At 47.6% G+C, this 27039-nt stretch overlaps 1 protein-coding gene across 1 annotated transcript in view; it reads right to left on the bottom strand.

Annotated features, from left to right (window-relative positions):
• LOC124622736 (sodium- and chloride-dependent glycine transporter 2-like) overlaps nt 1–27039 on the bottom strand; it is a 467104-nt gene that overhangs the window by 226222 nt on the left and 213843 nt on the right. Inside the window, exon 3 of the mRNA XM_047148526.1 lies at nt 25201–25354. Within this exon, the coding sequence (XP_047004482.1) occupies nt 25201–25354 (154 nt within the window). The remainder of the gene's footprint in view (nt 1–25200; nt 25355–27039) is intronic.

Below are 27039 nucleotides of genomic sequence, written 5' to 3'. Positions count from 1 at the left end.
CGTCACGGTTGTTGGTACCCATCAGTGCCCCTCTCCGAAGAACCAGTCAAATGCACGACAGGGGCGGCTATTCTTTACATGTTTAGTCTTACTTAAAGGCATGTCACTGTTGTTGGTACCCATCAGCGCCCCTCTCTGAGGAACCAGTCAAATGCATGACAGGGGTGGCTATCTTTACATGTTTAGTCTTACTTAAAGGCACGTCACGGTTGTTGGTACCCATCAGCGCCCCTCTCGGAAGAACCAGTCAAATGCACGACAGGGGCGGCTATTCTTTACATGTTTAGTCTTACTGAATGGCGCGGCACTGTTGTTGTACCCATCAGCGCCCCTCTCCGAGGAACCAGTCAAATGCACAACAGGGGTGGCTATTCTTTACATGTTTAGTCTTACTTAAAGGCACGTCACTGTTGTTGGTACCCATCAGCGCCCCTCTCCGAAGAACCAGTCAAATGCACGACAGGGGCGGCTATTCTTTACATGTTTAGTCTTACTTAAAGGCACGTCACTGTTGTTGGTACCCATCAGCGGCCCTCTCCGAAGAACCAGTCAAATGCACGACAGGGGCGGCTATTCTTTACATGTTTAGTCTTACTTAAAGGCACGTCACGGTTGTTGGTACCCATCAGCGCCCCTCCGAAGAACCAGTCAAATGCACGACAGGGGCGGCTATTCTTTACATGTTTAGTCTTACTTAAAGGCACGTCACTGTTGTTGGTACCCATCAGCGCCCCTCTCCGAAGACCCAGTCAAATGCACGACAGGGGCGGCTATTCTTTACATGTTTAGTCTTACTTAAAGGCACGTCACTGTTGTTGGTACCCATAAGCGCCACTCTCGGAAGAACCAGTCAAATGCACGACAGGGGCGGCTATTCTTTACATGTTTAGTCTTACTTAAAGGCACGTCACTGTTGTTGGTACCCATCAGCGCCCCTCTCCGAAGAACCAGTCAAATGTACGACAGGGGCGGCTATTCTTTACATGTTTGGTCTTACTTAAAGGCACGTCACGGTTGTTGGAACCCATCAGTGCCCCTCTCCGAAGAACCAGTCAAATGCACGACAGGGGCGGCTATTCTTTACATGTTTAGTCTTACTTAAAGGCATGTCACTGTTGTTGGTACCCATCAGCGCCCCTCTCTGAGGAACCAGTCAAATGCATGACAGGGGTGGCTATCTTTACAAGTTTAGTCTTACTTAAAGGCACGTCACGGTTGTTGGTACCCATCAGCGCCCCTCTCGGAAGAACCAGTCAAATGCACGACAGGGGCGGCTATTCTTTACATGTTTAGTCTTACTGAATGGCGCGGCACTGTTGTTGTACCCATCAGCGCCCCTCTCCGAGGAACCAGTCAAATGCACAACAGGGGCGGCTATTCTTTACATGTTTAGTCTTACTTAAAGGCACGTCACTGTTGTTGGTAAACATCAGCGCCCCTCTCCGAAGAACCAGTCAAATGCACGACAGGGGCGGCTATTCTTTACATGTTTAGTCTTACTTAAAGGCACGTCACTGTTGTTGGTACCCATCAGCGGCCCTCTCCGAAGAACCAGTCAAATGCACGACAGGGGCGGCTATTCTTTACATGTTTAGTCTTACTTAAAGGCACGTCACGGTTGTTGGTACCCATCAGCGCCCCTCTCCGAAGAACCAGTCAAATGCACGACAGGGGCGGCTATTCTTTACATGTTTAGTCTTACTTAAAGGCACGTCACTGCTGTTGGTACCCATCAGCGCCCCTCTCCGAAGACCCAGTCAAATGCACGACAGGGGCGGCTATTCTTTACATGTTTAGTCTTACTTAAAGGCACGTCACTGTTGTTGGTACCCATAAGCGCCCCTCTCGGAAGAACCAGTCAAATGCACAACAGGGGCGGCTATTCTTTACATGTTTAGTCTTACTTAAAGGCACGTCACTGTTGTTGGTACCCATCAGCGCCCCTCTCCGAAGAACCAGTCAAATGTACGACAGGGGCGGCTATTCTTTACATGTTTAGTCTTACTTAAAGGCACGTCACTGTTGTTGGTACCCATCAGCGGCCCTCTCCGAACAACCAGTCAAATGCACGACAGGGGCGGCTATTCTTTACATGTTTAGTCTTACTTAAAGGCACGTCACTGTTGTTGGTACCCATCAGCGCCCCTCTCCAAAGAACCAGTCAAATGCACGACAGGGGCGGCTATTCTTTACATGTTTAGTCTTACTTAAGGGCACGTCACTGTTGTTGGTACCCATAAGCGCCCCTCTCGGAAGAACCAGTCAAATGCACGACAGGGGCGGCTATTCTTTACATGTTTAGTCTTACTTAAAGGCACGTCACTGTTGTTGGTACCCATCAGCGCCCCTCTCCGAAGAACCAGTCAAATGCACGACAGGGGCGGTTATTCTTTACATGTTTAGTCTTACTTAAAGGCACGTCACGGTTGTTGGTACCCATCAGCGCCCCTCTCCGAAGAACCAGTCAAATGCACAACAGGGGCGGCTATTCTTTACATGTTTAGTCTTACTTAAAGGCACGTCACTGTTGTTGGTACCCATCAGCGCCCCTCTCCGAAGAACCAGTCAAATGCACGACAGGGGCGCCTATTCTTTACATGTTTAGTCTTACTTAAAGGCACGTCACTGTTGTTGGTACCCATCAGCGCCCCTCTCCAAAGAACCAGTCAAATGCACGACAGGGGCGGCTATTCTTTACATGTTTAGTCTTACTTAAAGGCACGTCACTGTTGTTGGTACCCATAAGCGCCCCTCTCGGAAGAACCAGTCAAATGCACGACAGGGGCGGCTATTCTTTACATGTTTAGTCTTACTTAAAGGCACGTCACGGTTGTTGGTACCCATCAGCGCCCCTCTCCGAAGAACCAGTCAAATGCACGACAGGGGCGGCTATTCTTTACATGTTTAGTCTTACTTAAAGGCACGTCACTGTTGTTGGTACCCATAAGCGCCCCTCTCGGAAGAACCAGTCAAATGCACGACAGGGGCGGCTAATCTTTACATGTTTAGTCTTACTTAAAGGCACGTCACTGTTGTTGGTACCCATCAGCGCCCCTCTCCGAAGAACCAGTCAAATGCACGACAGGGGCGGCTATTCTTTACATGTTTAGTCTTACTTAAAGGCACGTCACGGTTGTTGGTACCCATCAGCGCCCCTCTCCGAAGAACCAGTCAAATGTACGACAGGGGCGGCTATTCTTTACATGTTTAGTCTTACTTAAAGGCACGTCACTGTTGTTGGTACCCATCAGCGGCCCTCTCCGAAGAACCAGTCAAATGCACGACAGGGGCGCCTATTCTTTACATGTTTAGTCTTACTTAAAGGCATGTCACTGTTGTTGGTACCCATCACCGCCCCTCTCCAAAGAACCAGTCAAATGCACGACAGGGGCGGCTATTCTTTACATGTTTAGTCTTACTTAAAGGCACGTCACTGTTGTTGGTACCCATAAGCGCCCCTCTCGGAAGAACCAGTCAAATGCACGACAGGGGCGGCTATTCTTTACATGTTTAGTCTTACTTAAAGGCACGTCACTGTTGTTGGTACCCATCAGCGCCCCTCACCGAAGAACCAGTCAAATGCACGACAGGGGCGGCTATTCTTTACATGTTTAGTCTTACTTAAAGGCACGTCACGGTTGTTGGTACCCATCAGCGCCCCTCTCTGAAGAACCAGTCAAATGCACGACAGGGGCGGCTATTCTTTACATGTTTAGTCTTACTTAAAGGCACGTCACTGTTGTTGGTACCCATCAGCGCCCCTCTCCGAAGACCCAATCAAATGCACGACAGGGGCGGCTATTCTTTACAAGTTTAGTCTTACTTAAAGGCACGTCACTGTTGTTGGTACCCATAAGCGCCCCTCTCGGAAGAACCAGTCAAATGCACGACAGGGGCGGCTATTCTTTACATGTTTAGTCTTACTTAAAGGCACGTCACTGTTGTTGGTACCCATCAGCGCCCCTCTCCGAAGAACCAGTCAAATGCACGACAGGGGCGGCTATTCTTTACATGTTTAGTCTTACTTACAGGCACATCACTGTTGTTGGTACCCATCAGCGGCCCTCTCCGAAGAACCAGTCAAATGCACGACAGGGGCGGCTATTCTTTACATGTTTAGTCTTACTTAAAGGCACGTCACTGTTGTTGGTACCCATCAGCGGTCCTCTCCGAAGAACCAGTCAAATGCACGACAGGGGCGGCTATTCTTTACATGTTTAGTCTTACTTAAAGGCACGTCACTGTTGTTGGTACCCATCAGCGCCCCTCTCTGGGGAACCAGTCAAATGCACGACAGGGGTGTCTATCTTTACATGTTTAGTCTTACTTAAAGGCACGTCACTGTTGTTGGTACCCATCAGCGGCCCTCTCCGAAGAACCAGTCAAATGCACGACAGGGGCGGCTATTCTTTACATGTTTAGTCTTACTTAAAGGCACGTCACTGTTGTTGGTACCCATCAGCGGACCTCTCCGAAGAACCAGTCAAATGCACGACTGGGGCAGCTATTCTTTACATGTTTAGTCTTCCTTAAAGGCACGTCACGGTTGTTGGTACCCATCAGCGCCCCTCTCCGAAGAACCAGTCAAATGCACGACAGGGGCGGCTATTCTTTACATGTTTAGTCTTACTTAAAGGCACGTCACTGTTGTTGGTACCCATCAGCGCCCCTCTCTGGGGAACCAGTCAAATGCACGACAGGGGTGTCTATCTTTATATGTTTAGTCTTACTTAAAGGCACGTCACTGTTGTTGGTACCCATTAGCGCCCCTCTCCGAAGAGAAAGTCAAATGAACGACAGATGCGGCTATTCTTTACATGTTTAGTCTTACTTAAAGGCACGTCACTGTTGTTGGTACCCATCAGCGCCCCTCTCTGAGGAACCAGTCAAATGCATTACAGGGGTGGCTATCTTTACATGTTTAGTCTTACTTAAAGGCACGTCACTGTTGTTGGTACCCATCAGCGCCCCTCTCCGAAGAGACTGTCAAATGAACGACAGGGGCGGCTATTCTTTACATGTTTAGTCTTACTTAAAGGCACGTCACTGTTGTTGGTACCCATCAGCGCCCCTCTCTGAGGAACCAGTCAAATGCATGACAGGGGTGGCTATCTTTACATGTTTAGTCTTACTTAAAGGCACGTCACTGTTGTTGGTACCCATCAGCACCCCTCTCCGAAGAGACTGTCAAATGAACGACAGGGGCGGCTATTCTTTACATGTTTAGTCTTACTTAAGGGCACGTCACTGTTGTTGGTACCCATCAGCGCCCCTCTCGGAAGAACCAGTCAAATGCACGACAGGGGCGGCTATTCTTTACATGTTTAGTCTTACTTAAAGGCACGTCACTGTTGTTGGTACCCATCAGCGCCCCTCTCTGAGGAACCAGTCAAATGCACGACAGGGGTGGCTATCTTTACATGTTTAGTCTTACTTAAAGTCACGACACTTTTGTTGGTACCCATCAGCGCCCCTCTCCGAAGAGAAAGTCAAATGAACGACAGGGGCGGCTATTCTTTACATGTTTAGTCTTACTTAAAGGCACGTCACTGTTGTTGGTACCCATCAGCGCCCCTCTCGGAAGAATCAGTCAAATGCACGACAGGGGCGGCTATTCTTTACATGTTTAGTCTTACTTAAAGGCACGTCACTGTTGTTGGTACCCATCAGCGCCCCTCTCAGAAGAACCAGTCAAATGCACGACAGGGGCGGCTATTCTTTACATGTTTAGTCTTACTTAAGGGCACGTCACTGGTGTTGGTACCCATCAGCGCCCCTCTCGGAAGAACCAGTCAAATGCACGACAGGGGCGGCTATTCTTTACATGTTTAGTCTTACTTAAAGGCACGTCACTGTTGTTGGTACCCATCAGCGCCCCTCTCCGAAGAACCAGTCAAATGCACGACAGGGGCGGCTATTCTTTACATGTTTAGTCTTACTTAAGGGCACGTCACTGTTGTTGGTACCCATCAGCGCCCCTCTCGGAAGAACCAGTCAAATGCACGACAGGGGCGGCTATTCTTTACATGTTTAGTCTTACTTAAAGGCACGTCACTGTTGTTGGTACCCATCAGCGCCCCTTTCTGAGGAACCAGTCAAATGCACGACAGGGGTGGCTATCTTTACATGTTTAGTCTTACTTAAAGTCACGTCACTTTTGTTGGTACCCATCAGCGCCCCTCTCCGAAGAGAAAGTCAAATGAACGACAGGGGCGGCTATTCTTTACATGTTTAGTCTTACTTAAAGGCACGTCACTGTTGTTGGTACCCATCAGCGCCCCTCTCGGAAGAACCAGTCAAATGCACGACAGGGGCGGCTATTCTTTACATGTTTAGTCTTACTTAAAGGCACGTCACTGTTGTTGGTACCCATCAGCGCCCCTCTCAGAAGAACCAGTCAAATGCGCGACAGGGGCGGCTATTCTTTACATGTTTAGTCTTACTTAAAGGCACGTCACTGTTGTTGGTACCCATCAGTGCCCCTCTCGGAAGAACCAGTCAAATGCACGACAGGGGGGGCTATTCTTTACATGTTTAGTCTTACTTAAAGGCACGTCACTGTTGTTGGTACCCATCAGCGCCCCTCTCTGGGGAACCAGTCAAATGCACGACAGGGGTGGCTATGTTTACATGTTTAGTCTTACTGAAATGCACGTCACTGTTGTTGGTACCCATCAGCGCCCCTCTCTGAGGAACCAGTCAAATGCACGACAGGGGTGGCTATCTTTACATGTTTAGTCTTACTTAAAGTCACGTCACTTTTGTTGGTACCCATCAGCGCCCCTCTCCGAAGAGAAAGTCAAATGAACGACAGGGGCGGCTATTCTTTACATGTTTAGTCTTACTTAAAGGCACGTCACTGTTGTTGGTACCCATCAGCGCCCCTCTCGGAAGAACCAGTCAAATGCACGACAGGGGCGGCTATTCTTTACATGTTTAGTCTTACTTAAAGGCACGTCACTGTTGTTGGTACCCATCAGCGCCCCTCTCAGAAGAACCAGTCAAATGCACGACAGGGGCGGCTATTCTTTACATGTTTAGTCTTACTTAAAGGCACGTCACTGTTGTTGGTACCCATCAGTGCCCCTCTCGGAAGAACCAGTCAAATGCACGACAGGGGGGGCTATTCTTTACATGTTTAGTCTTACTTAAAGGCACGTCACTGTTGTTGGTACCCATCAGCGCCCCTCTCGGAAGAACCAGTCAAATGCACGACAGGGGCGGCTATTCTTTACATGTTTAGTCTTACTTAAAGGCACGTCACTGTTGTTGGTACCCATCAGCGCCCCTCTCTGAGGAACCAGTCAAATGCACGACAGGGGTGGCTATCTTTACATGTTTAGTCTTACTTAAAGTCACGTCACTTTTGTTGGTACCCATCAGCGCCCCTCTCCGAAGAGAAAGTCAAATGAACGACAGGGGCGGCTATTCTTTACATGTTTAGTCTTACTTAAAGGCACGTCACTGTTGTTGGTACCCATCAGCGCCCCTCTCGGAAGAACCAGTCAAATGGACGACAGGGGCGGCTATTCTTTACATGTTTAGTCTTACTTAAAGGCACGTCACTGTAGTTGGTACCCATCAGCGCCCCTCTCAGAAGAACCAGTCAAATGCACGACAGGGGCGGCTATTCTTTACATGTTTAGTCTTACTTAAGGGCACGTCACTGTTGTTGGTACCCATCAGCGCCCCTCTCCGAAGAACCAGTCAAATGCACGACAGGGGCGGCTATTCTTTACATGTTTAGTCTTACTTAAAGGCACGTCACTGTTGTTGGTACCCATCAGCGTTCCTCTCCGAAGAACCAGTCAAATGCACGACAGGGGCGGCTATTCTTTACATGTTTAGTCTTACTTAAGGGCACGTCACTGTTGTTGGTACCCATCAGCGCCCCTCTCGGAAGAACCAGTCAAATGCACGACAGGGGCGGCTATTCTTTACATGTTTAGTCTTACTTAAAGGCACGTCACTGTTGTTGGTACCCATCAGCGCCCCTCTCTGAGGAACCAGTCAAATGCACGACAGGGGTGGCTATCTTTACATGTTTAGTCTTACTTAAAGTCACGTCACTTTTGTTGGTACCCATCAGCGCCCCTCTCCGAAGAGAAAGTCAAATGAACGACAGGGGCGGCTATTCTTTACATGTTTAGTCTTACTTAAAGGCACGTCACTGTTGTTGGTACCCATCAGCGGCCCTCTCCGAAGAACCAGTCAAATGCACGACAGGGGCGGCTATTCTTTACATGTTTAGTCTTACTTAAAGGCACGTCACTGTTGTTGGTACCCATCAGCGCCCCTCTCAGAAGAACCAGTCAAATGCACGACAGGGGCGGCTATTCTTTACATGTTTAGTCTTACTTAAAGGCACGTCACTGTTGTTGGTACCCATCAGTGCCCCTCTCGGAAGAACCAGTCAAATGCACGACAGGGGGGGCTATTCTTTACATGTTTAGTCTTACTTAAAGGCACGTCACTGTTGTTGGTACCCATCAGCGCCCCTCTCTGGGGAACCAGTCAAATGCACGACAGGGGTGGCTATCTTTACATGTTTAGTCTTACTGAAATGCACGTCACTGTTGTTGGTACCCATCAGTGCCCCTCTCCGGAGAACCAGTAAAATACACGACAGGGGCGGCTATTCTTTACATGTTTAGTCTTACTGAATGGCGCGTCACTGTTGTTGTACCCATCAGCACCCCTCTCCGAGGAACCAGTCAAATGCACAACAGGGGTGGCTATTCTTTACATGTTTAGTCTTACTTAAAGGCACGTCACGGTTGTTGGTACCCATCAGCGGCCCTCTCCGAAGAACCAGTCAAATGCACGACAGGGGCGGCTATTCTTTACATGTTTAGTCTTACTTAAAGGCACGTCACGGTTGTTGGTACCCATCAGCGCCCCTCTCCGAAGAACCAGTCAAATGCACGACAGGGGCGGCTATTCTTTACATGTTTAGTCTTACTTAAAGGCACGTCACTGTTGTTGGTACCCATCAGCGCCCCTCTCTGGGGAACCAGTCAAATGCACGACAGGGGTGTCTATCTTTACATGTTTAGTCGTACTGAAAGGCACGTCACTGTTGTTGGTACCCATTAGCGCCCCTCTCCGAAGAGAAAGTCAAATGAACGACAGGGGCGGCTATTCTTTACATGTTTAGTCTTACTTAAAGGCACGTCACTGTTGTTGGTACCCATCAGCCCCCTCTCTGAGGAACCAGTCAAATGCATTACAGGGGTGGCTATCTTTACATGTTTAGTCTTACTTAAAGGCACGTCACTGTTGTTGGTACCCATCAGCGCCCCTCTCCGAAGAGACTGTCAAATGAACGACAGGGGCGGCTATTCTTTACATGTTTAGTCTTACTTAAAGGCACGTCACTGTTGTTGGTACCCATCAGCGCCCCTCTCTGAGGAACCAGTCAAATGCATGACAGGGGTTGCTATCTTTACATGTTTAGTCTTACTTAAAGGCACGTCACTGTTGTTGGTACCCATCAGCGCCCCTCTCCGAAGAGACTGTCAAATGAACGACAGGGGCGGCTATTCTTTACATGTTTAGTCTTACTTAAAGGCACGTCACGGTTGTTGGTACCCATCAGTGCCCCTCTCCGAAGAACCAGTCAAATGCACGACAGGGGCGGCTATTCTTTACATGTTTAGTCTTACTTAAAGGCGTGTCACTGTTGTTGGTACCCATCAGCGCCCCTCTCTGAGGAACCAGTCAAATGCATGACAGGGGTGGCTATCTTTACATGTTTAGTCTTACTTAAAGGCACGTCACGGTTGTTGGTACCCATCATCGCCCCTCTCGGAAGAACCAGTCAAATGCACGACAGGGGCGGCTATTCTTTACATGTTTAGTCTTACTGAATGGCGCGGCACTGTTGTTGTACCCATCAGCGCCCCTCTCCGAGGAACCAGTCAAATGCACAACAGGGGCGGCTATTCTTTACATGTTTAGTCTTACTTAAAGGCACGTCACTGTTGTTGGTACCCATCAGCGCCCCTCTCCGAAGAACCAGTCAAATGCACGACAGGGGCGGCTATTCTTTACATGTTTAGTCTTACTTAAAGGCACGTCACTGTTGTTGGTACCCATCAGCGGCCCTCTCCGAAGAACCAGTCAAATGCACGACAGGGGCGGCTATTCTTTACATGTTTAGTCTTACTTAAAGGCACGTCACGGTTGTTGGTACCCATCAGCGCCCCTCCGAAGAACCAGTCAAATGCACGACAGGGGCGGCTATTCTTTACATGTTTAGTCTTACTTAAAGGCACGTCACTGTTGTTGGTACCCATCAGCGCCCCTCTCCGAAGACCCAGTCAAATGCACGACAGGGGCGGCTATTCTTTACATGTTTAGTCTTACTTAAAGGCACGTCACTGTTGTTGGTACCCATAAGCGCCCCTCTCGGAAGAACCAGTCAAATGCACGACAGGGGCGGCTATTCTTTACATGTTTAGTCTTACTTAAAGGCACGTCACTTTTGTTGGTACCCATCAGCGCCCCTCTCCGAAGAACCAGTCAAATGTACGACAGGGGCGGCTATTCTTTACATGTTTGGTCTTACTTAAAGGCACGTCACGGTTGTTGGTAACCATCAGTGCCCCTCTCCGAAGAACCAGTCAAATGCACGACAGGGGCGGCTATTCTTTACATGTTTAGTCTTACTTAAAGGCATGTCACTGTTGTTGGTACCCATCAGCGCCCCTCTCTGAGGAACCAGTCAAATGCATGACAGGGGTGGCTATCTTTACATGTTTAGTCTTACTTAAAGGCAAGTCACCGTTGTTGGTACCCATCAGCGCCCCTCTCGGAAGAACCAGTCAAATGCACGACAGGGGCGGCTATTCTTTACATGTTTAGTCTTACTGAATGGCGCGGCACTGTTGTTGTACCCATCAGCGCCCCTCTCCGAGGAACCAGTCAAATGCACAACAGGGGCGGCTATTCTTTACATGTTTAGTCTTACTTAAAGGCACGTCACTGTTGTTGGTACCCATCAGCGCCCCTCTCCGAAGAACCAGTCAAATGCACGACAGGGGCGGCTATTCTTTACATGTTTAGTCTTACTTAAAGGCACGTCACTGTTGTTGGTACCCATCAGCGGCCCTCTCCGAAGAACCAGTCAAATGCACGACAGGGGCGCCTATTCTTTACATGTTTAGTCTTACTTAAAGGCACGTCACGGTTGTTGGTACCCATCAGCGCCCCTCTCCGAAGAACCAGTCAAATGCACGACAAGGGGCGGCTATTCTTTACATGTTTAGTCTTACTTAAAGGCACGTCACTGTTGTTGGTACCCATCAGCGCCCCTCTCCGAAGACCCAGTCAAATGCACGACAGGGGCGGCTATTCTTTACATGTTTAGTCTTACTTAAAGGCACGTCACTGTTGTTGGTACCCATAAGCGCCCCTCTCGGAAGAACCAGTCAAATGCACGACAGGGGCGGCTATTCTTTACATGTTTAGTCTTACTTAAAGGCACGTCACTGTTGTTGGTACCCATCAGCGCCCCTCTCCGAAGAACCAGTCAAATGTACGACAGGGGCGGCTATTCTTTACATGTTTAGTCTTACTTAAAGGCACGTCACTGTTGTTGGTACCCATCAGCGGCCCTCTCCGAAGAACCAGTCAAATGCACGACAGGGGCGCCTATTCTTTACATGTTTAGACTTACTTAAAGGCACGTCACTGTTGTTGGTACCCATCAGCGCCCCTCTCCAAAGAACCAGTCAAATGCACGACAGGGGCGGCTATTCTTTACATGTTTAGTCTTACTTAAGGGCACGTCACTGTTGTTGGTACCCATAAGCGCCCCTCTCGGAAGAACCAGTCAAATGCACGACAGGGGCGGCTATTCTTTACATGTTTAGTCTTACTTAAAGGCACGTCACTGTTGTTGGTACCCATCAGCGCCCCTCTCCGAAGAACCAGTCAAATGCACGACAGGGGCGGTTATTCTTTACATGTTTAGTCTTACTTAAAGGCACGTCACGGTTGTTGGTACCCATCAGCGCCCCTCTCCGAAGAACCAGTCAAATGCACGACAGGGGCGGCTATTCTTTACATGTTTAGTCTTACTTAAAGGCACGTCACTGTTGTTGGTACCCATCAGCGCCCCTCTCCGAAGAACCAGTCAAATGCACGACAGGGGCGCCTATTCTTTACATGTTTAGTCTTACTTAAAGGCACGTCACTGTTGTTGGTACCCATCAGCGCCCCTCTCCAAAGAACCAGTCAAATGCACGACAGGGGCGGCTATTCTTTACATGTTTAGTCTTACTTAAAGGCACGTCACTGTTGTTGGTACCCATAAGCGCCCCTCTCGGAAGAACCAGTCAAATGCACGACAGGGGCGGCAATTCTTTACATGTTTAGTCTTACTTAAAGGCACGTCACGGTTGTTGGTACCCATCAGCGCCCCTCTCCGAAGAACCAGTCAAATGCACGACAGGGGCGGCTATTCTTTACATGTTTAGTCTTACTTAAAGGCACGTCACTGTTGTTGGTACCCATAAGCGCCCCTCTCGGAAGAACCAGTCAAATGCACGACAGGGGCGGCTATTCTTTACATGTTTAGTCTTACTTAAAGGCACGTCACTGTTGTTGGTACCCATCAGCGCCCCTCTCCGAAGAACCAGTCAAATGCACGACAGGGGCGGCTATTCTTTACATGTTTAGTCTTACTTAAAGGCACGTCACTGTTGTTGGTACCCATCAGCGGCCCTCTCCGAACAACCAGTCAAATGCACGACAGGGGCGGCTATTCTTTACATGTTTAGTCTTACTTAAAGGCACGTCACGGTTGTTGGTACCCATCAGCGCCCCTCTCCGAAGAACCAGTCAAATGTACAACAGGGGCGGCTATTCTTTACATGTTTAGTCTTACTTAAAGGCACGTCACTGTTGTTGGTACCTATCAGCGGCCCTCTCCGAAGAACCAGTCAAATGCACGACAGGGGCGCCTATTCTTTACATGTTTAGTCTTACTTAAAGGCACGTCACTGTTGTTGGTACCCATCACCGCCCCTCTCCAAAGAACCAGTCAAATGCACGACAGGGGCGGCTATTCTTTACATGTTTAGTCTTACTTAAAGGCACGTCACTGTTGTTGGTACCCATAAGCGCCCCTCTCGGAAGAACCAGTCAAATGCACGACAGGGGCGGCTATTCTTTACATGTTTAGTCTTACTTAAAGGCACGTCACTGTTGTTGGTACCCATCAGCGCCCCTCTCCGAAGAACCAGTCAAATGCACGACAGGGGCGGCTATTCTTTACATGTTTAGTCTTACTTAAAGGCACGTCACGGTTGTTGGTACCCATCAGCGGCCCTCTCCGAAGAACCAGTCAAATGCACGACAGGGGCGGCTATTCTTTACATGTTTAGTCTTACTTAAAGGCACGTCACTGTTGTTGGTACCCATCAGCGCCCCTCTCCGAAGACCCAGTCAAATGCACGACAGGGGCGGCTATTCTTTACAAGTTTAGTCTTACTTAAAGGCACGTCACTGTTGTTGGTACCCATAAGCGCCCCTCTCGGAAGAACCGGTCAAATGCACGACAGGGGCGGCTATTCTTTACATGTTTAGTCTTACTTAAAGGCACGTCACTGTTGTTGGTACCCATCAGCGCCCCTCTCCGAAGACCCAGTCAAATGCACGACAGGGGCGGCTATTCTTTACATGTTTAGTCTTACTTAAAGGCACATCACTGTTGTTGGTACCCATCAGCGGCCCTCTCCGAAGAACCAGTCAAATGCACGACAGGGGCGGCTATTCTTTACATGTTTAGTCTTACTTAAAGGCACGTCTCTGTTGTTGGTACCCATCAGCGGTCCTCTCCGAAGAACCAGTCAAATGCACGACAGGGGCGGCTATTCTTTACATGTTTAGTCTTACTTAAAGGCACGTCACTGTTGTTGGTACCCATCAGCGCCCCTCTCTGGGGAACCAGTCAAATGCACGACAGGGGTGTCTATCTTTACATGTTTAGTCTTACTTAAAGGCACGTCACTGTTGTTGGTACCCATCAGCGGCCCTCTCCGAAGAACCAGTCAAATGCACGACAGGGGCGGCTATTCTTTACATGTTTAGTCTTACTTAAAGGCACGTCACTGTTGTTGGTACCCATCAGCGGCCCTCTCCGAAGAACCAGTCAAATGCACGACAGGGGCAGCTATTCTTTACATGTTTAGTCTTCCTTAAAGGCACGTCACGGTTGTTGGTACCCATCAGCGCCCCTCTCCGAAGAACCAGTCAAATGCACGACAGGGGCGGCTATTCTTTACATGTTTTGTCTTACTTAAAGGCACGTCACTGTTGTTGGTACCCATCAGCGCCCCTCTCTGGGGAACCAGTCAAATGCACGACAGGGGTGTCTATCTTTACATGTTTAGTCTTACTTAAAGGCACGTCACTGTTGTTGGTACCCATTAGCGCCCCTCTCCGAAGAGAAAGTCAAATGAATGACAGATGCGGCTATTCTTTACATGTTTAGTCTTACTTAAAGGCACGTCACTGTTGTTGGTACCCATCAGCGCCCCTCTCTGAGGAACCAGTCAAATGCATTACAGGGGTGGCTATCTTTACATGTTTAGTCTTACTTAAAGGCACGTCACTGTTGTTGGTACCCATCAGCGCCCCTCTCCGAAGAGACTGTCAAATGAGCGACAGGGGCGGCTATTCTTTACATGTTTAGTCTTACTTAAAGGCACGTCACTGTTGATGGTACCCATCAGCGCCCCTCTCTGAGGAACCAGTCAAATGCATGACAGGGGTGGCTATCTTTACATGTTTAGTCTTACTTAAAGGCACGTCACTGTTGTTGGTACCCATCAGCGCCCCTCTCCGAAGAGACTGTCAAATGAACGACAGGGGCGGCTATTCTTTACATGTTTAGTCTTACTTAAAGGCACGTCACGGTTGTTGGTACCCATCAGCGCCCCTCTCCGAAGAACCAGTCAAATGCACGACAGGGGCGGCTATTCTTTACATGTTTAGTCTTACTTAAAGGCACGTCACTGTTGTTGGTACCCATCAGTGCCCCTCTCCGAAGAACCAGTAAAATACACGACAGGGGCGGCTATTCTTTACATGTTTAGTCTTACTGAATGGCGCGTCACTGTTGTTGTACCCATCAGCGCCCCTCTCCGAGGAACCAGTCAAATGCACGACAGGGGCGGCTATTCTTTACATGTTTAGTCTTACTTAAAGGCACGTCACTGTTGTTGGTACCCATCAGCGCCCCTCTCCGAAGAACCAGTCAAATGCACGACAGGGGCGGCTATTCTTTACATGTTTAGTCTCACTTAAAGGCACGTCACTGTTGTTGGTACCCATAAGCGCCCCTCTCGGAAGAACCAGTCAAATGCACGACAGGGGCGGCTATTCTTTACATGTTTAGTCTTACTTAAAGGCACGTCACTGTTGTTGGTACCCATCAGCGGCCCTCTCCGAAGAACCAGTCAAATGCACGACAGGGGCGGCTATTCTTTACATGTTTAGTCTTACTTAAAGGCACGTCACTGTTGTTGGTACCCATCAGTGCCCCTCTCCAAGGAACCAGTCAAATGCACGACAGGGGCGGCTATTCTTTACATGTTTAGTCTTACTTAAAGGCACGTCACGGTTGTTGGTACCCATCAGCGCCCCTCTCCGAAGACCCAGTCAAATGCACGACAGGGGCGGCTATTCTTTACATGTTTAGTCTTACTTAAAGGCACGTCACTGTTGTTGGTACCCATCAGTGCCTCCCTCCGAAGATGTAGCCAAATGCACGACAGAGGCGGTTATTCTTTACATGTTTAGATTTGTCTTATTATCAGGACGGGCATATAATGGAATATTGAAAATGAAATCTCTGTTTTAACCTCAAATCAGTATCTGTGACAGTGGCTGTTAGTGTAACTGGTCTTTGATATCCTGGATGCTAGAAATGGGACGGGATTGATGTCTGAACAGATCCCATGCAAATTCTATTGGGGGCAGATCTGGGGCCTTGCCACCCACGAGAGTACCTCAAGATAATGCAGACAGTTCACAGAGACAGGTGCCATGTGTGGACAAGCATTGTCTTGTTGAAAAATGACACCACGATACTGCGGCATCAGAGGTAATACACAAGGACCGTGAATGTATGTGACGTATCGCTGTGCTGTGACCTGAAGTCATAGGTGATTGCTACGCACATATATGACACGAGCAATAACACCGCTGTGCCTCCCCAAAGCACTGGAACAATAGGATGTCTCCCACAGCACTGATATACGTGCCGATGGTTGCGATCTGGGGTGCTGACGAGCAGCGAGTGGTTCATCGCTGAACACAATGCGACGCTATGCGTCAGCAGTCTATGCTTCCAGCTCTAGGCACCGCTCCAAACACAGTTGATTGTTCTAACAGCTTTCGGCTGTACAGCCAGGCCCCGTCTACATTCTGCCACGATATTTCAGCCCAAAGACGTCCGGCCGGCTTCAGGTGAGTAGACAACTACTGAAGATCACAGGTGCATTTACTGTATTTATGCTGAATCTGGCGCATGCGAAATGTGCAGGCGTCCTTCGGCGCATGCGCGGTACACCTGAGTGGTGTGTGCTCCCCTCGGTGGTGGAAGTGAGAGATGATCTAACCGTTAAGTATGGAATGACCCCGTCGATTCCGCTGTGAATGGATAATGTTAATTATAGGATTCAGATTTTTATCCACTTGAAACCCGTTATCACTATTTATAAGATTATCGGCGAGGCGTATTTCCGCCGATGCAGAAACTGGAAACTGGAGTAAAATTTTTGTTCTGTTGTATTCCACTGAGTGTACCGTGGAAACACAGTGTTCTGCTACTGCTGGTTTTTAACTGTCGCCGAACACGAGTCTACATTTCGTGTTCTGTACGACGCTCCTGGACAGTTCGCGTCGTCTGGCCTGCATATGCACCACCACAACCACAGTGAATATTTGTAAACGCCCGCATTTTTCTGTTGTAAGTCATCTTCAACGGATCCAACGAGTTACAAGCTCTTCGCTGGTGGGCGGAAATCAAACTTGATTTTACTTTTCCTAAACAATGTGCGTATTTTAGAAGAAACATTCCTGGCATGCGTAAGATACGCAGTTGATTTATAATCTTATCAATGGCCTTAGTACGTTGCATCTTGTTATTGTAGCTGTGCATGGCCTTCCTTATTTGGCGCAGAGTGCAGCCATTCTCTCTAGAAACCCACACACACATATATATCCATACATTCGGCGTCTAGCTGGCATCACCTCGCACAAGCTGCCAGTGTTGTTAGAACGCACATAATACTGTGACGTATGTGCTGTGATGGAAGATGGTGTGGGTAGTAGGTGTTATTTGCTGTACGATGAGGGCTCTTTCAAAATCTGATATTTTGGAGGAGTCAGGTCACGAAAAGGACGTCTTCAGCGGTAGGTCGAGGACACAGGGATGACTCTGAGCGCTATGGGACTCAACTGCTGTGGTCATCAGTCCCCTAGAACTTAGAACTACTTAAACCTAACTAATCTAAGGACATCACACACATCCATGCCCGAGGCAGGATTCGAACCTGCGACCGTAGCAGTCGCACGGTTCCGGACTGCGCGCCTAGAACCGCGAGACCACCGCGGCCGGCAGGACACAGGGAGTTTGTCTGTAGCGGCACATCAACAGTGCATATAGAGACGGTGTGTTCAGTATTTTGGGAGGGGGTCTGGATTTGTACTTGTGAGAGTAGCTAGGGTGAGTTTGGTCGCAGGTATTGCAGGTAGGTGGGGCATTATTTGCGAGGCTGCCGTTGCTCGCAGTGAGGCCAGGTTGGTGGGTTTTTGCACTTTTTGGTCATGTGGTCATTGACATCGATAGGCTTGTGCATCTGTTCTAGATGCTCCGACAGGATGTTCCCAGCGGTAAGTGAAGGCCCCATTTCTTTATAAATTTGTCTATGGCGTCGGAGGGTTCTGAAACACTCTACTAAATAGAGAGGTCCATGCTCACTACTTATGCGTAGCACCCTGCAGAAATATTAGATCTATAGGTGTTCTTCTGGCGTTTTTTTTCGAAATTGGAGGCTTTATTATGAGAAAGTTACTAAAAATTTACGATTCATAGTATCGACTGTCACTGGCATTACTTTCTCTCATATTTCGGACAGCATGCGAATTGGGTATTTTGAGGAGATCTGTGCACTGATGGAATTTTCCGCTTGCTCGTATGACCGGAAGTGCTTGTGAGATAGGCCGTGTCTCACTGATAGAAAAACGTGGTAGTCAGGGGGAGCAATGTCTGAGGAATACGGCGGACGAGGTAGGACTTACTAGTCTATCGCTGTATTGTGGGCCTTTGTCTTTCAGTGCTCGGCTCAAACGCTTCAACTGCTTTCGATAACGATTTCCTGTGTGTTCGTCATTTTAAGTAGCTTCGATAACTTTATCTCTTCAACCCCCATACTGGTCTAGGACGTCAAAATAATTGTTAAAGCGTTGAAACCATGCTCTGGACAATGTTTCATTAACAGGTGCCTAACCATAGATCTCACCCAGGAGTTTGTGAGCCTCAGCCATATAATTCTTTATGTTAAAACAAAAAATTAAAACTTCCCGCAAATGACGAGTAAGGTGACATATTCAATCTAGAATACGAACAACTTTGTGATACAGTCACAAGTCGACTAACATTTTGATGGCGTTATGTTTAAAAACGCCTAAGGTTATTGCATGATAGCTACGACCTACCAACTGCACCGCCACCTGCTGCTACTGCCATCTGCAGCAAAACGGCGGAAGCAAAGTTGTAGACCTAATAATTCCTAGTGCTGGTTCGATAGACACAATCGGTTAAACGTACGAACACACGAGTTTACTAGAAGGAGAACGTGTTTCCCCCCTCAAGTAATTCGCTAGAATGAAGTTGACAAGTTCTCACTAAGAAAGTAAGAAAAAGTAGCAATAGCTTCCAAAATTGCAATGAATGCGTCACTCGAAGATGTAAGGAGCTTTTGCTGTCTGTTAGAATGGCTACAGCTGTGTAGGATCACGACACCCTGACCGCAGAGGCTTCTCAGGCGGGTATCACACTATCATATTTCTTTGTCAAAGTTGATATGTCAAATATTTAGTCAAAGAAATTTGATGGTGTAGTAGGGAACTTTGTCAAATCTCCCCTGTCGTCAAATAAATATGATCAAATCTAAGGCCTCGCTGTAGATCTGCTAATAAAAGTCGCTTGTCTTCTGTTCACTGCAATGTGAAATTTTACCACTTGGAGCGCTAGCATCGCTGCAGCGTTCTGTCACCAGTAGTGTATTTGTAAACATGGCTGCGAAGTTTAATTCGTGTGTGCTGACAACTACAAAATTAATAGAAATGTACGAAACTGATCAGGCGCTTCACAATATGAGGCACCCTGAATACAAAAATAGAATAAGGAGACTAGAGAGCTACAAAAAATTGCGGACGTCATTAGCCATGACATGCGGCCCGGCCCGGGTGGACGGCTGAAGTCATAAAAAAGAAAATTAATGGCCTCTGCTCAAGCTAATCTCACGAGAGAGCAAAAGTACATATCGACATACTTAATACACACAGACATGGTGGTTCATTGATCGTGACCGGGCCAAATATCTCACGAAATAAGCATCAAACGAAAAACTACAAAGAACGAAACTGGAACTACAAAGAACGAAACTTGTCTAGCTTGAAGGGGGAAACTAGATGGCGCTATGGTTGGCCCGCTAGATGGCGCTGCCATAGGACAAACGGATATCAACTGCGTTTTTTAAAATAGGAACCCCATTTTTATTACATATTCGTGTAGTACGTAAAGAAATATGAATGTTTTACTTGGACCACTTTTTTCGCTTTGTGATAGATGGCGCTGTAATAGTCACAAACATATGGCTCACAATTTTAGACGAACAGTTGGTAACAGGTAGGTTTTTTAAATTAAAATACAGAACATAGGTACGTTTGAACATTTTATTTCGGTTGTTACAATGTGATACATGTACCTTTGTGAGCTTATCATTTCTGAGAACGCATGCTGTTACAGCGCGATTACCTGTAAATACTACATTAATGCAATAAATGCTCAAAATGATGTCCGTCAACCTCAATGCATTTGGCAATACGTGTAACGACATTCCTCTCAACAGCGAGTAGCTCGCCTTCCACAATGTTCGCACATGCATTGACAATGCGCTGACGCATGTTGTCAGGCGTTGTCGGTGGATCACGATAGCAAATATCCTTGAATTTTCCCCACAGAAAGAAATCCGGGGACGTCAGATCCGGTGAACGTGCGGGCCATGGTATGGTGTTTCGACGACCAAACCACCTGTCATGAAATATGCTATTCAATACCGCTTCAACGACACGCGAGCTGTGTGCCGGAAATCCATCATGTTGGAAGTACATCGCCATTCTGTCATGGAGTGAAACATCTTGTACTAACATTGGTAGAACACTACGTAGGAAATCAGCATACATTGCACCATTTACAACTACATCTAGCACTACATCCATACTCCGCAAGCCACCTGACGGTGTGTGGCGGAGGGTACCTCTAGTATCTCTATCGGTTCTTCCTTCTATTCCAGTCTCGTATTGTTCGTGGAAAGAAGAATTGTCGGTATGCCTCTGTGTGGGCTCTAATCTGTCTGATTTTATCCTCATGGTCTCTTCGCGAGATATACGTAGGAGGGAGAAATGTACTGCTTGACTACTCGGTGAAGGTATGTTCTCAAAACTTCAACAAAAGCTCGTACCGAGCTACTGAGCGTCTCTCCTGCAGAGTCTTCCACTGGAGTTTATCTATCATCTCCGTAATGCTTTCGCGATTACTAAATGATCCTGTAACGAAACGCGCTGCTCTCCGTTGGATCTTCTCTATCTCTTCCATCAACTCTATCTGGTACGGATCCCACACTGCTCAGCAGTATTCAAGCAGTGTGCGAACAAGCATTCTGTAACCTACTTCCTTTGTTTTCGGATTGCATTTCCTTAGGATTCTTCCAATGAATCTCAGTCTGGCATCTGCTTTACCGACGATCAACTTTATATGATTATTCCATTTTAAATCACTGCTAATGCGTACTCCCAGATAATTTATGGAATTAACTGCTTATAGTTGCTGACCTGCTATATTGTAGCTAAATGATAAGGGATCTTTCTTTCTATGTATTCGCAGCACGTTACACTTGTCTACATTGAGATTGAATTGCCATTCCCTGCACCATGCGTCAATTCGCTGCAGATCCTCCTGCCTTTCAGTACAATTTTCCATTGTTACAACCTCTCGATATACCACAGCATCATCAGCAAAAAGCCTCAGTGAACTTCCGATGTCATCCACAAGGTCATTTCTGTATACTGTGAATAGCAACGGTCCTAGACACTCCCCTGCGGCACACCTGAAATCAATCTTACTTTTGAAGACTTCTCTCCATTGAGAATGACATGCTGCGTTCCGTTATCTAAGAACTCTTCAATCCAGTCACACAATTGGTCTGATAGTCCATATGCTCTTACTTTGTTCATTAAACGACTGTGGGGAACTGTATCGAACGCCTTGCGGAAGTCAAGAAACACGGCATCTACCTGGGAACCTGTGTCTATGGCCCTCTGAGTGTCGTGGACGAAGAGCGCGAGCTGGGTTTCTCACAATCGTCCTTTTCGAAACCCATGCTGATTTCTACAGAGTGGACTTCTAGTCTCCAGAAAAGTCATTATAGTCGAACATAATACGTGTTCCAAAATTCTACAACTGATCAACATTAGAGATATAGGTCTATAGTTCTGCACATCTGTTCGACGTCCCTTCTTGAAAACGGGGATGATCTGAGCTCTTTTCCAATCCCTTGGAACGCTACGCTCTTCTAGAGACCTACGGATGTTCCACTTGTCGCAGCCATCGTGCATTTTACGTTGGCCAATAGTGCATATTATGCCGGTTTACGTTACCACTGTTGGTGAATGACGCTATGTCGCTAAATAGAACTCGTGCAAAAAAATCTGTCATCGTCCCGTAATTTCTCTTGTGCCCAGTGGCAGAACTGTACACGACGTTCAAAGTCGTCGCCATGCAATTCCTGGTGCATAGAAATCTGGTACGGAGTGTAATGAATGTTGATGTAGCATTCTCAACACCTATGTTTTTGAGATTCCCGATTCTCGCGCAATTTGTCTACTGCTGATGTACGCATTAGCCGCGACAGCAGCTAAAACACCTACTTGGGCATCATCATTTGTTGCAGGTCGTGGTTGACGTTTCACATGTGGCTGAACACTTCCTGTTTCCTTAAATAACGTAACTATCCGTCGAACGGTTCGGACACTTGGATGATGTCGTCCAGGATACCGAGCACCATACACAGCACACGCCAGTTGGGCATTTTGATCACAATAGCCATACACCAACACGATATCGACCTTTTCCGCAATTGATAAACGGTCCATTTTAACACGGGTAATGTATCACGAAGCAAATACCGTCCGCACTGGCAGAGTGTTACGTGATACCACGTACTTATATGTTTGTAATTATTACAGCGCCATCTATCACAAAGCGAAAAAAGTGGTCCAAATAAAACATTCTTATTTCTTCATGTACGACACGAATATGTAGTAAGAAATGAGGTTCCCTATTTAAAAAAACGCAGTTGATATCTGTTTGACTTACGGCAGCGCCATCTAGCGAGCTAACGACAGCGCCATCTTGTTTCCCCCTTCAAGTTAGACGAGTTTCGTTCTTTGTAGTTTTTTCGTTTGATGCTTATTTCGTGAGATATTTGGCCGGGTCATTATCAATGGACCACCCTGTATCAGCTCTCCAGTCTTCTTAAAGTATTTTAGTACTGAGGATACCTCACATTGTAAAGCGCTCATCAGCTTCATACATTTCTATTAATTTTATGGTTGTGGGACAGAAAATGTAATTATTATTTTGATCTACAATAAAATTAGTTTTTAATGAGCGTAAAGTGCATTGTACATTTATTTCCTTTCAGATATTGGTCCTTTAGTGCTTTAAAATTGCTTCACACGTTTCAGGTATTATTTTAGTTAACGTTCACTGTGGTATTCGAGTGCTGTACTGTACGCTAGAGTAACTCCCTCCTGTAGCAAGAAATCGGAGTGTTACTGTGAATCTGTATTCTGCAGATATGGCAATTCTTACGTGAGCGTTGTGCATTGTGATACGAGGAGACACATCACTGAGCAAATACTGAATTGTATACTCATCCATTCTAAAGTAATTTATGTCCGATTTGACGTCCTCCACTAGAAACTTACGTAACAAACTTTGTTAATGCTTTTATCGTCGTAAAACCCACGTCTTCACCAAGGTACGTTTCTTTTTTTTCCCCCATTTCTCGTCCAAATGCGCCCGCAGCGCAATTGTGATACATGCAACTGCTGCGCATAATAAATTGTTGTTGTCAGCCATCTTGAACATTGACGAAAAGTATGAAGACAGCGTAATAACCCTTTACAGTGCCACGTCAAAGAAATACAGGGTGTTACAAAAAGGTACGGCCAAACTTTTAGGAAACATTCCTCACACCAAGTAAAGAAAAGCTCATTTTAGTTTCGCCAGTATGTACTGTACTTCCTCGATTCACCGCCAGTTGGCCCAATTGAAGGAAAGTAATGTTGACTTCGGTGCTTGTGTTGACATGCGACTCATTGCTCTACAGTACTAGCATCAAGCACATCAGTACGTAGCATCAACAGGTTAGTGTTCATCACGAACGTGGTTTTGCAGTCAGTGCAATGTTTACAAATGCGGAGTTGGCAGATGCCCATTCGATGTATGGATTAGCACGGGGCAATAGCCGTGGCGCGGTACGTTTGTATCGAGACAGATTTCCAGAACGAAGGTGTCCCGACAGGAAGACGTTCGAAGCAATTGATCGGCGTCTTAGGGAGAACGGAACATTCCAGCCTATGACTCGCGACTGGGGAAGACCTAGAACGATGAGGACACCTGCAATGGACGAGGCAATTCTTCGTGCAGTTGACGATAACCCTAATGTCAGGGTCAGAGAAGTTGCTGCTGTACAAGGTAACGTTGATCACGTCACTGTATGGAGAGTGCTACGGGAGAACCAGTTGTTTCCGTACCATGTACAGCGTGTGCACGCACAATCAGTAGCTGATTGGCCTCCACGGGTACACTTCTGCGAATGGTTCATCCAACAATGTGTCAATCCTCATTTCAGTGCAAATGTTCTCTTTACGGATGAGGCTTCATTCCAACGTGATCAAATTGTAAATTTTCACAATCAACATGTGTGGGCTGACGAGAATCCGCACGCAATTGTGCAATCACGTCATCAACACAGATTTTCTGTGAACGTTTGGGCAGGCATTGTTGGCGATGTCTCGATTGGGCCCCACGTTCTTCGACCTACGCTCAATGGAGCACGTTATCATGATTTCATACGGGATACTCTACCTGTGCTGCTAGAACATGTGCCTTTACAAGTACGACACAACATGTGGTTCATGCACGATGGAGCTCCTGCACATTTCAGTCGAAGTGTTCGTACGCTTCTCAACAACAGATTCGGTGACCGATGGATTGGAAGAGGCGGACCAATTCCATGACCTCCACGCTCTCCTGACCTCAACCCTCTTGACTTTCATTTATGGGGCCATTTGAAAGCTCTTGTCTACGCAACCCCGGTACCAAATGTAGAGACTCTTCGTGCTCGTATTGTGGACGGCTGTGATACAATACGCCATTCTCCAGGGCTGCATCAGCGCATCAGGGATTCCATGCGACGGAGGGTGGATGCATGTACCCCCGCTAACGGAGTATATTTTGAACATTTCCTGTAACGAAGTGTTTGAAGTCACGCTGGTACATTCTGTTGCTGTGTGTTTCCATTCCACGATTAATGTGATTTGAAGAGAAGTAATAAAATGAGCTATAACATGGAAAGTAAGCGTTTCCGGACACATGTCCACATAACATATTTGCTTTCGTTGTTTGTGAGGAATGTTTCTTGAAAGTTTGGCCGTACCTTTTTGTAACATCCTGTATAATTGTGTGGTACCGGCCTAGCAGCTAGTGCGCGACCGAGTTGCCCTTCTTTGGACTTGACGGCTGTTAGCCGTTCGCAGCTTTGACGGCGGTCGGCGGCGAGCCAGTCAGAAGTGTGTTCTGAGGCCGCGGCCGCTGCCGCGACCGGTACTCACGTGAAGTATTCCTCGGCGGGAGGGCGGCGGTTGGCGCGCTCCGCCAGCCCCGATATGTTGGCGGCGGCCGCCTCGCTGGCGTTGTAGCACCGCTGCCGGAAGTACGTGCCGTTGAGCGCCGCGCACGAGTCCGCCTCCTCGTACGAGTAGCACGCTGCGGACAGGCGGGAGAGACACGCGTCAGAAAAAGTAAAAGAACTCACAGCAGGCGCCGCAACAGGGGCTCAGCAGCAGTGGCACACCGGTGCGAACACCTCGTCGCCGTAACTTTCTTACTACGTCCACGCGGAATAGTCTCGTGTGGCTGAAATATACTGCAGTAGATATAACGTACACAGTTACACCCCAATGTCGCTGACGTCCGCCTGATGCAGGATCATAGAGCAAATTCTAAGCTCACACATTATAAAGTTTCCAGAAGAAAACAAGCTTTTCTGAAAGATCGGAACGTATTCATTAAAAAGAAAACTACTCTTGTGAAGCATAATTTGCTTTATTTATCTATGACTAGCTGTACCTGGCCACCCGTTGCTGTAGCTCACTGTGATTGAATAGAAAATAGCTATATACACTACTGGCCATTAAAATAGCTACACCACGAAGATGACGTGCTACAGACGCGAAATTTAACCGACAGGAAGAAGATCCTGTGATATGCAAATGATTAGCTTTTCAGAGCATTCACACAAGGTTAACGCCGGTGGCGACACCTACAACGTGCTCACATGACGAAAGTTTCCAACCGATTTCTCATACACAAACAGCAGTTGACCGGCGTTGCCTGGTGAAACGTTGCTGCGATGCCTCGTGTAAGGATGAGAAATGCGTACCATCACGTTTCCGACTTTGGTAAAGATCGAATTGTAGCCTATCGCGTTTACGGTTTATCGTAGCGCGACATTGCTGCTCGCGTTAGCAGAATATGGAATCGGTGGGTTCAGGATGGTAATACGGAACGCCGTGCTGCATCCCAACGGCCTCGTATCACTAGCAGTCGAGATGACAGGCATCTTATCCACGTGGCTGTAACGGATTGTGCAGCCACGTCTCAATCCCTGAGTCAACAGATGGGGACGTTTGCAAGACAACAAACATCTGCACGAACAGTTCGACGACGTTTGCAGCAGCATTGACTATCAGCTCGGAGACCATGGCTGCGGTTACCCTTGACGCTGCATCACAGACAGGAGCGCCTGCTACCGTGTACTCAACGACGAACCTGGGTGCACGAATGGCAAAACGTCATTTTTTCGGATGAATCCAAGTTCTGTTTACAGCATCACGACGGTCGCATCCGTGTTTGGCGACATCGCGGTGAACGCACATTGGAAGCGTGTATTCGTCATCGCCGTACTGGTGTATCACCTGGCCTGATGGTATGGTGTGCCATTGGTCTCGTGTCACCTCTTGTTCCATTGACGGCACTTTCAACAGATTTCAGATGTGTTCCATGGCTTTGCCCATCATTCCATCCCTGCGAAACCCTACATTTCAGCAGGATAATGCACGACCGCATGTTGCAGGTCCTGTACGGGCCTTTTTGGGTACAGAAAATGTTCGACTGCTGCCCTGGCTAGCACATTCTCCAGATCTCTCACCAATTGAAAACGTCTGGTCAATGGTGGCCGAGCAACTGGCTCGTCAGAATACGCCAGTCACTACTCTTGATAAACTGTGGTATCGTGTTGAAGCTGCATGGGCAGCTGTACCTGTACACGCCAATCAAGCTCTGTTTGTTTCAATGCCCAGGCGTATCAAGGCAGTTGTTGCGGCCAGAGGTGATTGTTCTGGGTACTGATTTCTCAGGATCTATGAACCCAAATTGCGTGAAAATGTAAT

Source organism: Schistocerca americana, chromosome 7, assembly GCF_021461395.2.
Source record: "Schistocerca americana isolate TAMUIC-IGC-003095 chromosome 7, iqSchAmer2.1, whole genome shotgun sequence".
NCBI classification, from domain to species: Eukaryota; Metazoa; Arthropoda; class Insecta; order Orthoptera; family Acrididae; genus Schistocerca; species Schistocerca americana.
The sequence above is the reverse complement of the archived record's forward strand: the minus strand, read 5'-3'. Positions and strand labels throughout refer to the sequence as shown.